Raw genomic sequence first — 13704 nt, 5'->3', positions numbered from 1 at the left:
CCTAAGAGTAGGTTTTACATTTTTAAATGTCAAAAAAAAAAAAAAAATCAAAAGGAAAATAATATTTCGCGACACGTGAAAATTCTATCAAATTTGAATTTCAGGCCCATAAATGAAGTCTTATTGGCAAATGTTCCTTTACCTATTGGCCGTAGCCGCTGCGTGCTACAACAGCCAAGGTGAGTGGTTGCCATGGAAACCGTATGGCCCACAAAGCCTCAAGGATTTGCTATCTGTCGCTTTACAGAAAAAGTTTGCTGGCCTCTGCTGCAGGCTGTCATCAGACCAACCTTTAAACATCTTTTTTATTGTAGTCACTCCAAAATCTTTGAAGATTTCTATCTCCTCCATCAAAGGGATGAAACTTTGTTGGTCTGACTCCCCTGTCCTTAGGCAGACCCCAGGAGTCCGTGACACAGCATGAAAATGCCTTCATCTGGCTTGTTGTTTCTGCCCAGCAAGCTCTCCCCAACCGCTGCAACCGAAACCCTCCCCACCCTTCACTCCACTCAGGGTCCCCAGTTCCCCAACCAAGAAAGCTTCCCTAACTGCTTTGCCAAATGTTTCCCCGGGTGTATTCTGTGGAACATCAATCCCGAGAGAGAGCCTTGGAAAAAGGAATTATTGCAGCCTCTACCCTCCCTTAGAGGCACCATGCACATAGATGGCATATTAAAGGCTCTGAGAAGTCCTGCAGTAAATATGTGTTTCCCTTTGCTTAACTCAACCTTTCCCAAATGTATTAACCATAGAATTCATTTTGTCCACGGAATACTTATTGACCACCAGCATCTAGTACAGTGCCTGAATTTCAGCATTTGTTGAAAGAATGAGAAATGCTAACATCCCACAGACCTAGGGTTCCACAGAACATACTTTGGAAATGCCGTTCAAGCTCTTTCTTCTCTCGCTCTGATCTGAGCTGTTCCCTTCCGTGGCAGCTATTCCATACCAGGTAATGCTAATCACCATCATCATCATAGCTATCATTTATTTAGCGCCTGCAGGCACTGTGCCAGAAATAACACTAGACCCTTGAAAACATCATCTCTTTTAATCTTCACGACCACTCTGAAGTAGATAATATTATTCTATCATTGTCATTTTGCCAAAAGCTAAACTGTGGGTCAGAAAATTTAAGTCACTAGCCCAAGATAAAGGAAGTAGAGGGGCCGGCCCAGTGACATGGTAGCTAAGTTCGTGCACTCTGCTTTGGCGGCCCGGGATTGAACGGTTCAGATCCCGGGCCGGGACCTAAACACCGTTCATCAAGCCATGCTGTGGCAGGCATCCCACATATAAAATAGAGGAAGATGGGCACGGACATTAGCTCAGGGCCAGTCTTCCTCAGCCAAAAAAGAGGAGGATTGGCAGCAGACGTTAGCTCAGGGCTAATATTCCTCACCAACAACAAAAAAAAGTAAGTAGAAAAGCTCAAATTCAAAACTACATCGGTGCATCTCCAAACCTCATGATCTCTGTTCTCCACCAAAATATCTCCCGATAACATCCTGTGGCCAACATGCGGCTGTCCACCCATACCCCTGCATGCCTGCCTCCATGCCAGAAGAACCCCGATTTTATACAGAGTGGCAACAGGTCAACCCAGGCAATGGATCTCGACCCATCTAAACCAATCATGCCGGTGTTCCCCCTTCCCCACCTCCCAGCCTTGCAGCTTGGACGAGCCATTTGACCCAGTTCTGGCCAGGAAGACACAACTAAACATCTTCTGTGGGGCAGGGAGGAGGAGGAGAAGCCAAACAAAGATAGGAACCCTTGATTCCTTCACACTCACCCAGTCCTCCTCCTGCCTGCCTTGACCTGGCCGTAAGGTCGACAGCTCCAGGAGCCATCTTGCAACCATAAGGAAGAGGCCATGAGAATTTGCAAAGACATCAGCCCTGATATTATTAACTTACTGAGCCAACCCAAGCAGCTAAATACCTCCAGCCTTCTTGCCACATGAGAAAAAGAAACCATTATTTGCTTAACCACTGTGGTAGGACTGACCATTTCATGCAGCTGAACACATTCCTAATGGAGCCACACGCTGTCTCCCATATTATTCACTGTTTGGACTTTCTCATTATTTCATATATATATATATATATATATATATACATATATATATTTATCAGTAGCCTTGTCTCCCTAACCAGGAAGTACGCTTCTTGAAGATAAGGCCATGTTGTACATTCTTGTTCCTACAGGGGTATATGCACGATACTAAATTTGGCTTATTATCAAGGTGTTCAGGGATGGTCTGTTTCTTTAGTGTTGGTCAGCAAGGAGTCATCACCAACAGCTGAAACATGACATCCATCTCCTAATAGATTAGTATTTCTCAAAATATCAGTACGAAAATACGCATCAGAAACCTTGACTATTTATTAAATGCAGATTCCCGGGGCCTCATCCAATCCCAACTGAATTAGAACCTTGGGGGTTAGAGGCCGAGAACGTACATTTTTAATAAGCTCCCCCAGGTGGTTTTGATATACAAAATTTGACAACTTAGGGATAAAAAAAACCCCTGTGGATCCAAAGCCCACGTGAGGTTTGGCAGGACTTGACTGGACCCCAACTCACCAGCCCCTCCCTCAGCGGTCCCACTCTAGCCCTACAGACCTGGGAAGCCTAAACTTGCATGATTGCTGGAGACCCTTCCCTGGGCAATACGGACAAAATGGTTGGCATGGTCTGTGGCATACTGGGACTAGGAAACCAACAAACAGATGCATTCTCAATAACTTCAACCTCCCACTAAACCAATGACTCCATCCATCAGCAGTTTAAAAAGAAAACCACTACGCAGAAAAGAAGCCACAGAATCCAGGGCCCACTGCGACAATCACCATTGTCCAGGGAGTTATCAGAGGATGGAGCACGCTGAAGAGGAAAAGAAAACTTGAGAAACTTGCACAGCAATACACAAACTAGCATTTGGGACTCCTGACTCAGAGGACCAGAAGAGACCTCAGGTCGCCCTCTGGGGTTATTCATTTATTTACTGTATGCAGTTCTGAACAGAATATTATCTTGGTCACTGCTCAGACAGACAGAAGGCTGGGCCAGGGCATCCCACACTTTTTCTCCCAGCAGCAGAATCCTAGACTAGACTGCTCTCCCCAAGCTCTGAAAAAGAAAGTACCTGTGCCTCCTAACAGAATTTCCACTCCTCTTACACCCCTTGACATTCATCTTATTTCATTTCTGAGGATCATTTTCCCAGATGACAGGTGCACACAGACATGCACCGGAGGGTAGCAAACAGCATATTCAACACACACACAACTCCACTTTCAAACTGATGACCTTCCTGCAGGCTGACATCTGGCTAAATTTAAAACCACGGAGGAAAAAGAAAGACTTGAAAGTGAATCAGAGAGAGGTGCTCATCCAGGCTAGAACAGAGGCTAAAAGATTCAGTAGAGATTGAAGAGTTCAGGCCTTAGAAACAGAGGGAAGCTCCCAGCACTGCACATGCCCACTCCACCACAGGGAGAACCCCTGTTCTTTGCTCCCAGCCCCACTGCCAACACCCTCAGCAAATGCCAGCAAATGGGAGTCCCCAAATTTAATCAAGCCATGTGTACAGCTGGGCCAGTTTGAGGGAGGGAAGTGAGCTGAACCCTTCAGACGTTTCAAGCAAGGTGCATGCCCACTGATTACATGGACACAGGCATCAGGCATTTTCTATGGCTCTTGAAACCTTCCTCCTTTGACCAAATGGCCTTTCGAAGAAATAACTTCTGCCACCTCCTTCCTGAGTAACTTTGCATCCATCCCAGCCCTGCAAAACGGCTTCAAACTCCCCCTTAAGTTCTGTTGGAGAGAATGTTACAACAACCCAAAGATAACTCCTCCTCCGGACCCCTTTCCTGATGGTCCCACCGAGACTCAAGAGTATTTTCCCGCACCACTTGTGTGTGCTGTTCCCGGAATTATTATTTTTTTTCATCTTTTTACACGTTTTAGGCCTGCAACAGCTCCCTGCATCAAAATGATTTGATTGGAAGTGGGTAGCTCAATGGGGAATTCTTTTCCATGCATCTTGCCTCCTGACATGTACATCACCGGAAAAAAAACAAAATCCAAGGAGCAAAAGGGGCGCTGGGAAGGAGGCCGAGAGAAGAAAAGGTCTGTATTTATAGGCAGCCCCATTCTGCGAGCAAAAAGCACCTTTGACCACCTGCAGAATGCGCAAGGTCACGTGGGCTCTCTGCAGCGTCTTAATGTCTTAGCCGGCACACAAGCCCCCTTGGCATATAAACAAATCCACAAGCGGAAAACAGAGAGAACTCACTCCTCAGAGAGGAAGCCAATGATACTAACAGCCGCAAGAATAATAATAAAGAATACCAATGACTACTACTACCATCACCCAGCCAAGCGAAGACGACAGCAGTACAGTAAAGGGCCACCCAGTGCAGGCTTTGCAAGAATCCACAGAAAACCACATCGCACCCCCCTTGCTGCCCTCCACTCCCCCCACCCCAAACAGAATCAAAGGAAAGGGGACGGTGGGGAGAAAGGGGAGGGAAGCAAGGATTGCTTTCCCCCCTAGGCAACACCTACCTCCAGGGTCCGGATTTCTTTTTGTGTGAGGTCGTTGGAGGTAGCACATTTGGTCCTAAGCCCTTCCAGGTTGGAGATGCTCAGGTCTATCATGTTTTGGACCAACTCGCACTGCTGTAAGGCTTTTTGCAAACTCAGAGGCTGCTGCTCCTCGCTTTTCGTCATGTTTTCCTCATCCATCGCTTGCTCTGCAAGCCCCCTTCCCTCCTCCTCCTCCCAGAGAGAAAAAAGGGGGGGGGGGGAGGTAGTCTACCCCCTCCGCCTCTCCAACCACTGCGACTTCTCAACAATGTCTCATGAAGAAGAAACCCAACATCTCACACAGGGTTGAGGGGGTGGGGGTGGGAGGAGGGGACAAGAACCAAAATTTATTATTTTATTTTGGGGTATCAAGCCGACTCCATTAGAATGTCTTCTCTCTCTGAGTCTCTGATCCCTGAAAAGGAGAGATGCTGTTTCTCAGAAGCAAACCAGGTGATGTGATGCTGTCTGTACACTTAGGGAGGGGAGGAGGAGGAGGAAAAGGAGGAGGAGGAGGGGGAGGAGGGGGAGAAGGAAAATAGCGCTCACTCTTTACACACCGGCTCCGTGAAGGACAAAATTATATATTTTTGGCTGGCTTGCTTTTATGTCAAAAAAAATCTGGTTTGCCCCCCTCCCAGTTGCAGTGACAAGGCATTGTCCACCGTTTGGGGTGCTTTAGCGCGTTCTCAAGATGCTGTCTGCATTGCTCCCGCGGCTGCGGCGGCGACTGCGGCTGGCTGCTGTCTCCTCCTCGCGCTGCTGCTGCTGCTGCTGCTGCTGCCGCCGCCGGGCTCCGGGGGTGACGGCTGCTGCATTCGCTCCTGCCTCGCTCCACACCGACATCTTGCCTGTCAATCAAAGGGGGGTGGGGGGAGCGAGGGAGTGCCGGCGAGGGATGGCGAGCGAGCGAGGGACCTGCAGGGGAGCGGGTTGGTGGAGAGGCGCCGTGCGCGCATCCGCCCCAGCCGGCCCCGGCCCAGGCGCGCCAGGGACCCGCCGGAGGAGGCGCGCGCAGGCTCGCGCACCTGGCCGGGGCAGGGGACGGCTCCCAGCGGGGACAGGGGGAGCCGGGGGCGGGATTTCGAGGGGATGCGGAGCTCGCGTGGCAAAGTGAAATTACTACCGGGCGTGCGTGCGAGCGAGCGGCCGGCGGGCGGGGGCGTGGGGGAAGCGCGCGCGCGGCGGGCCGAGGCTGCTCCCGGGGGCGGTGGAGGTGGCAGGGAGGGTGCCAGAGCGCGGAGGCCGGCGAGGGGGCGGGGAGAGGGACTCGGTGGCGGGGAGGGGGTGGGGGCCACTACTACAGCGGCGCTCTCGCGAGAAGAGGCCGGAGTACGGCTCAGCAGGTGCGCTCTGGCTGGGAGCAGGTGTGCGCCCAACTTTAAAACCCTCGGTGCGTGCGGGAGAAACGTCAGCGTGAACCTGGGCACGTCCTCTCTGGCTTTCTGGCTCGATAAATGTGTGTGCGTGCCTGGCTTTTCGCTCGTTTGTCCTTTCTTGTTACTGGGGGAAAATAAAACAAACCTGATGATCTTCCATGAGCTATAGGAAGCTGGGCCTGGCGGAATTGGTACCCTGGCCTGCAGTTACCCTGACGGTGGCTGACCATTTGGAGGGGAAAAGGGGCTTTGCCTTAATCTGATTGTTATTGTGCCCTACATGTCCTGAAAGATCGATCCCAGCCTACCTAACCGACCTTATGTTAGCAAACTATGGCCCCAAAATGGTTTTTACATTTTTAAATGATTGGAAAAAAAAATCAAAAGAATATTTTCTGACATGTGAAAATTAGAAGAAATTCACATTTCAGTGTCCATAAATTAAGTTTTATTGGAACAGTGCCACCCGTTTGTTTATTGTCTGTGGTTACTTTTGCATTATAACAGCAGAATTGAATAGTTGCAACAGATACTGTATGACTTGTGATGCCTAAAATATTTACTGTCTGGCCTATTACAGAAAAGTTTGCCAACTCCTGATTAAAACACCAAAGATATCCTTGCCTCAGAGTTCTTTGCATTCTGTGTCCCCTCTGCTTGGACTCCGTTTCTCTTTAATTCTCTCTCTCCTGTCACTCACTGTCAGTTCAAATGTCGTCTCAGAGAGCCTTCATCTCCCTGACCAGCTTAACTAATAGTACTCCCAACACACATTGCCCAAAGGATGTATTTAGGGTCTTTAGCAAGAGACATCTCTTTCTCCTGGTGAACAGAGCCCCATACCGGGGAACTGGGCTTATGGGGCAGAGTAGACTCAGAACATATGGTACAATATATGCCCCTTAAAAGGAAGCCACTTGAGAGGTAGAATGACAGCCAGTGAAGGCAAACTTTTTTTAGACTGTGGGCTATGGGATTTTGTAGCTCAGACAGAGCCGAATCAGCATTTTCAAAATCTCTCTGTCATGAGGAGCTCAAGAGAGTTCTCTATGCTCTCCATCTTTTGGACTAGGAAGTTTATGGATTCCAATTCTCTGGTGAAGTTCTCTTTTCATTTATTTTCTCCATCTTTTCTTTGTTTTTCTTGAACATATTAATCATGGTGGTTTTAAAGGCCTTGTCTAATTCCAATACCTCGGTCACCTGCAGAGTCTGTTTCTATCAACTGTTTTTCTCTCTGTTTTCAGTGGTGTGGTCCTGTCTCTTGGCAGGTCTTGTAATTTTTGTTGAATGCTAGACATTGTGTATGAAAAAAATAGAGAGACTCCAGCTGATGATCCAACCGTGGAGAGAGCTCACCCTTTCTCTGCAAGACAGATGGCATGGGGACTGATAATCTGGCTTCAATCAGAGGCTGAGTTGAGTGGAGGCTGGGTTACAGTTCTGATGAGACACCATCTAACTGACACCCATTTCTAAGGCTTGGCCTTTCAGGGATGCCAACTTCAAAACTTTCAAAGGATGAGAACTTTGGGTGTTCACCGAGGCCCCTCCCCTCTTGTCCTGAGCTCTAATCTTTGTCTGCATATCATGGCAAGACTGCTGAAAACTCTCCTTTGTTTTTCCGGGGCTTCCTGCTTAGCTTCTTAGCCTATCAGCCTGCACTATTTCAGAATTTGCTAAATGTCTTAAGGGAAAGTTGCCATCTATCAAGCTCACTTTTCTGCCCCTCCCTTCTCTCTGGAATCTCAGCCTCTCAAGTCCCCAGTTTTGTCTCTCCAGCCCTGAGACTGCCAAAAGTTCTGCTGGTTTCTCTGTCCCCCAGCAGCAGCCCCTTCACCTGGGAAAAATCTAGACTCCATGTGCCCAGATTTGCAAATGTCCCCAGGGAAAAAGTAGCTGTAGAATGTCAGCTCACTTCAACAGAGTTCCTCTCTCTCCAGAATCGTGTCCCCTTCAGTCCTGGTTGCTTCAGCAGCTCTCTGAATGTCATTAAGCAGATGATGATGATGATGATTTGATCTGACTTTTCTAGTTCTTTTCTGAGGAAGTGGAAGTTTAAACAATGAAAGTAGCCCATAGGTCAGAAATCATCCGCTGACAGGGCTGTAAGCAGCACCCAAATGTATCTGTTTGACCCCTCTGCTTTTTTTCAGTTGATTGCTGTAGTGGACATTTGTTATGCTTTGCATCCACCCAGTCTCCTTTGAATATCTTTCCTACTTTTGGAAAATATCCCGCATTATAAGTCCCACCTCTCCATAAGAGAAACCCAAGCACCTATCCAGAACCTTCCTTGCAACCAGGTGTCATGAGATCTAAGCTCTACCATTAGACACATCACATGAGATTTCTACTGGGAAGTAGGCCACAAAGCAGAGGAATCTATCTGATAGTGAGCATAGCAGCCAATGCACCTGCTTCCAGGTGTCCCGCCCCTGTGTAAGCTTGGTGTCCATCCTGAGAGGCATGGCATGGTATTCTTAGGGGTGGCCGCATGGAGTGGTTTCGACATCATTCTTGGCCGCATAGTCTGGGCCCAACTCTTTTGTCCTCCTGGAGATTCTATAGGCTTTCTAACCATCTGCCTTAGTCTGCTCAGGCTGCCATAACAAAATAGCATAGATGGGTGGCTTTACAACAGAAGTTTATTTCTCACAGTTCTGGAGGCTGGAAGTCTGAGGTCAGGGTGCCAGCATGTTCAAGTTCTGGTGAGAGCTCTCTTCCAGGATTGCAGATGGCGCCTTCTTGCCATGTCCTCACATGTGGCTCACGTGGCTTCTTGTAAGACCACAGCCCTATTTGATAAGGGCCTCACCCTTTGACTTTAACCAACCTTAATTACCTCCTAAAAACTGTAAGGCTACATGGGGGGTTAGGACTTCAACATATGAATTTGATTCCATCCATAGTCCCGCCCTGTTAAAGCACTTCTGCTTAAACCACCAGGAATAGGTTGTGTCGTTTGCAACAAAGAACCCTGACTAATATCTTGCCAATAATTCCAAAATCAGGAGATACTACAAAAAAATGAAGATTTCTGGCCTTTCTGGGAAAACGGGAAGATCTGGCCACCTTGGGCAACAATTGGCTGGATATGAGGCAACTGTCCTTTTCAGATGGGACCCGGGCTCTCCACTTCACCACCTCCCCCCGCCCCGCACCTGCCCCCTTGATTCACTATTTAGCTGTCCTGCCTGGCCCCCAGACGCGTTTGTGTTTGCTGCCCCTGGTATGGCTTAAGGTGGTTTGCACCTCAAACCAGGAAGAAGCTCACCAATTTCAAGTGTGGAGAACTGGAGCTAACTGATGAGAATTGTGTTGTTGTTATTGTTGTTGTATTTCCTCCCATACTGCCTCTGAATGACGCATGTCTCACGTGGCTTTATCAATAGTAGAAATAAATTATTGTCACTGGGCTACTGAATGAGTTGAACTTGGCAATATCTCATTGACTCCATAGCTTTTAGTTCAACTCTAAGAGCACTGTCATATTCAGGTGTTAGAAGTCCGGTCCAGTTCAATCAAAACTTCATTCTCATATCAGGTTTAATACCTTCTTCCCCACCCCCACCGGTTGGACCCACGGATGGCTCAGGAATCTGCACTGGAGACAAGGGTAGGTATGTCCTTTCCTGCCTCCTCTCCAGCTCACCTGGAGCAGAGGGATGAGTGGAAAAGGGACCCTCAGCTGAGAACAGGTGAGTAAAGGTATAGTACTCTCTTGGGTGTCAAATGTCCCCTCTATCTCCTGGCTCTATCTCATATGCTGGCTCTTTTACATGAGTTGCACTGGAGGATCTTTGGAGACCCCCATGGGGACTCAATGCACACCCTGGGTGACCCCTTGCACACCCCTTTTCCATTCAGACCCCAGGATGCACCCCATATTCTCTTCTCCCCTTGCCTGGCAGGCTGCCCTCTTGGCTGAGGCTTTTCAGGATGACTCAAGCCTAAGTACATACTCCCTGGCCCACGGGACACATGCTGCACCTTTGCCCTGCTGCCTTCTCTCCTCTCTGCCATCACGGGCAGCCCCAGGCAGCCTTCAGCCACCATGGAGGTGCCAGCCACCCCACCTTGGTGCTCCCAGTCTCAAAAACGATTCTTCTTTGAACTCTCCTCTCTTGGCTTGGGGGTTGTAAAGGGAGAGGGAAACCTCCCTACAAAGACCTGTCAGATAAAATCTTGACCTTGTCTTATATGGGCTGGAGGTTGATGGTTATTGATGGTCAAAGGACCAGTCTGGCCACCTCTTAAAAAAGGAGGAAGTATTGTTACCCAAAGCCCTCCCCTTTGAAGCTTTAGCTGAAGTTCTGGGTCAACAGGAAAGGTCTCATTCTACATCCTGTTATATTAGTGATGAGCTGGCCCCAATATTTTCTAAGTTGCATTGTGAATAGGGACCCAAGTTGGGAAATGGCAGACTAGGAGGTAGAGGGGTGGCTGATGCCTCTGAAACTGAACAAAACTAACATTGACTTCCCCTTGAAGGGCTCAACATAATGCCCTCCCCAGGGCATTTCTTTCTTTTTTCCTGTTTCTACTGATTCTTTGAGGCGGAAAAAATCTCAGAATGCTAGCCCCCAGATACAACCAAATCTTCCATCGCTGCTAGAGGATTATTACTGTGCTGTTCTAACTCATTGATCCCCAAAACATAAATGGCTTTTTAAAAATACCTTTGATGAGTGCAGGCAGAATGTTCTTATCTTTAACCTTGTGAAGTTTTCCCAACATCTGAAAACTGACTTTTTCTAGAGTTCTCCTTTTGGCCTCTTGCCTCTTTGTCTCCTAATTTTCCAGTGCGAGCAAAACAACCAGATCGTTCTCTTGATGGCGAGATAATTTGAGCTCACGGTAATGGACAATTTAGTCCAGTGATTTATGCTGGCTTTACAAATTAAGCACTCAGTGATGCACTGTGAATTTTCAGATATAGCACCCTCAGGATGGGAGAGGATGCATACTGTGGCACTCTCCAAGTACTTAGAGATGCGCAGCAAAGGAGTGACATTGCAAATTGCAATAAAGTCATGCCATCCACCAAACTTGCTTACGTCTTCCGCCATCTTGTCTATGAAGTTCTGCATTATCCCAAATGGTGTCTTTGCATGAATCAGAAAAAGCCATCTGCTCTGCAAAGATGCCAGGGGGCACAACTGGGGGACAGAGTGTAGTCTGGATTTCAGACTTGCCCCCGAGTCTGGGCACCTTATGAAGGAAAAAACCTTCCTGGCATTCATTTGCGGCAGCCCTGATGAAGTTCCCAGTTCTTTTGTTTTTATTGTGGCAAAATATATGTAACAAAATTTACCGCTAGTGCCATTTAGTACATTCACAATGTTGTGCAACCATTACTACTATCTACTTCCATAACGTTTTCATCATCTCAAAAGAAAACCCTGTACGCGTTTAGCAGTCACTCCACATTCCTCCCTTCTCCTCACCTCTGGCCACCACTAATCTGCTTTCTGTCTCTATAGATTTACCTATTCTGGATATTCCATATAAGTGGAGTCGTACAATATTTGTCCTTTTGTGTCTGGCTTATTTCACGTAGCATAATGTTTTCAAGGTTCATTCATGTTTTAGTGTGCATCAGTACTTCATCACTTTTCATGGCTGCATAATATTCCATTGTTTGCTTGGCACCATCCTTTTTTCTCAGCTCTGCTTTCTGCTGTGTTGACTTTGTTTTTAGGTGGCTTTTCCCTAGGATGTGGCAAAGATGGCCATAGAGAACTTAGCAAGCCCATCAGAAATAGAGTCCCTTTCTTCTTAGTTCCAACTATGTTCTAACTAGTTCCAACTTAGTTCCAGCTTGTTCTAACATAAGTTGCAGGATTGACTGTATGCTAACTTGGTTTAGGCCAGCTTCTCCTGAGCCCGTCACGTCGGCCAGGAGGCTGGAACATGTGGATGGGCCAGGCCTGGGTTGTGGGGCCACCCTGGAGCCTGGGAAGTGGCATTGACTCTACCCAAACCATGTGGTATGAGATTAGGGGAGGGCTGGTCCCCGAAAGGAAAAGGGGAATGCTGCTATCAGAAGAAGAGTGGGTGGATGTTGGGCAGACAAGAGCATCAGCAATCTTCCACCATCCTTGAGGGAGTCATGGTCTAATGGGGGAGGCTCACGCAAACAAATTCTGTAATGATGATATGCTCTGGGAATAAAGGAGAGGAGTCCGTCAGCTCTGTGCAAGGGACGGGGGTGGCGAGCGCTCTGGGAAGGCTCTGTTGAGGTGGTGATTCTGAAGCTGAGACTTCAGAAATATTGGGAATCCTCACGCACACACAGAAGAACCAGATTGTGCCAAACCACAGAGACCTGAAATCATTGGTGATTACAGACAACTGCAAGGAATGTATACTTGTCACAATGATTTTTAAAGTCACGATCGAAATACTAAAACCGTTAGGCCTTGCCTTGGGAAGGCTCCTGCTGGTGAAGGGTGTGTGGTACTGTCAGTCTGTCCTCTGCAGGTTAACTTAAGCCGCCTCTGTAGGGTGACCAACCATCTGGGGTTACCTGGGTCCCAGGGGTTTCCTGGGATGTGGGGCCTTCAGTGCTAAAACCAGGACAGTACAAGGCAGACTAGGACAATTTGGTCACCGTAGAGTTAAGGCCTCAACTCATGAGCACCTGTGGTGTGCTTAGAGTTGGGATAAGTGTTACAGGGGCATACACTGTCATGTAAGAATGGTCCCTGTGTAGAAACAAAACTTGCACACAAATGTTCGTGGCGGCACTATTCACAACAGCCAAAAGGAGGAGACAACCCGACTAACCATTATCTACTGAGTGGATGAACAAAATGTGGCCTATCCATCCACTGGGATTCTATTCAGCCATAAAAAGGAATGAGGCGCTGATGCGTGCTACAACATGGACGAACTTGAAAACCTGACGCTAAGGGAAAGAAGCCAGACATGAAAGGCCGCATACTTCATGATTCCCTCGAAAAGAAATGTCCAGGATAGGCAACTCCATAGAGAGAGAAAGCCGATTGGTGGCTGCCAGGGGCTGGGGGAGGGGAGAATGGGGAGTGACTGCTTGACAGGTGTAAGCCTTCTGTCTGAGGTGATGGAAAGTTCTAGAACTAGAAAGAGGTGATGGTTGCACAACACCATAAATGTACTTAATGCCACTGCATGGTACCCTTTAAAATGGTTAAAATGGTAAATTTTATGTTAAGTGTATTTTACCACAATAAAAAAGAAGAAGAATGGTGCTTTCCAAAAGGTGTTCAACTGGGTGAACTGAAACACAGCCGACGGGGCCACATTTGACCTGCAAGTGAGTTTCCTTTGGCTGCATGGAGTTTTAAAAGAATTTGAATTTGTGACTTACTTTTCTAAAATGGGATATTTCACATTAAAAAATTCTGATGACCAATTTATTTGGAAAACCCTGGTCCCACTGGAGCCGCATTTGCCCCTGGAAAGGTCAGCAGGAGTGTGGAGTGGCTGCTCTATTTTGGGGCTATGGCCGTCCCCCAGCCCTCACCTGGGATCTTTCCCTGGTGTGCTGTACCTGCCCGGTCCTCTTAGGCACTAAAGTGTAGGATTTCCAATCCTTGCACAAAGCAATTAGAAGACAGGCAGATAATAATAAAGTATGGAAATCAGGCCAACTCTATGGTGACTTCCGTCTTCATTTCTTTGTCAATGAGATGTCAGTGGATTATCGTTTCCCCCAAAATGTTATATGACTGTCAAA

The 13704-nt window shown here is 47.7% G+C and overlaps 1 protein-coding gene across 3 annotated transcripts in view; it reads right to left on the bottom strand.

Annotated features, from left to right (window-relative positions):
- KSR2 (kinase suppressor of ras 2) overlaps nt 1-5741 on the bottom strand; it is a 387277-nt gene extending 381536 nt beyond the window's left edge. For all 3 annotated transcript variants that reach the window (XM_070275419.1, XM_070275417.1, XM_070275418.1), the window contains exon 1: nt 4582-5741. In XM_070275419.1, coding sequence (XP_070131520.1) covers nt 4582-4761 — 180 coding nt within the window. In that variant the 5' untranslated portion in view covers nt 4762-5741. The remainder of the gene's footprint in view (nt 1-4581) is intronic.
- Between the last annotated feature and the right edge of the window lie 7963 nt (nt 5742-13704).

Source organism: Equus caballus, chromosome 8, assembly GCF_041296265.1.
Source record: "Equus caballus isolate H_3958 breed thoroughbred chromosome 8, TB-T2T, whole genome shotgun sequence".
NCBI classification, from domain to species: domain Eukaryota; kingdom Metazoa; phylum Chordata; class Mammalia; order Perissodactyla; family Equidae; genus Equus; species Equus caballus.
The sequence above is the reverse complement of the archived record's forward strand: the minus strand, read 5'-3'. Positions and strand labels throughout refer to the sequence as shown.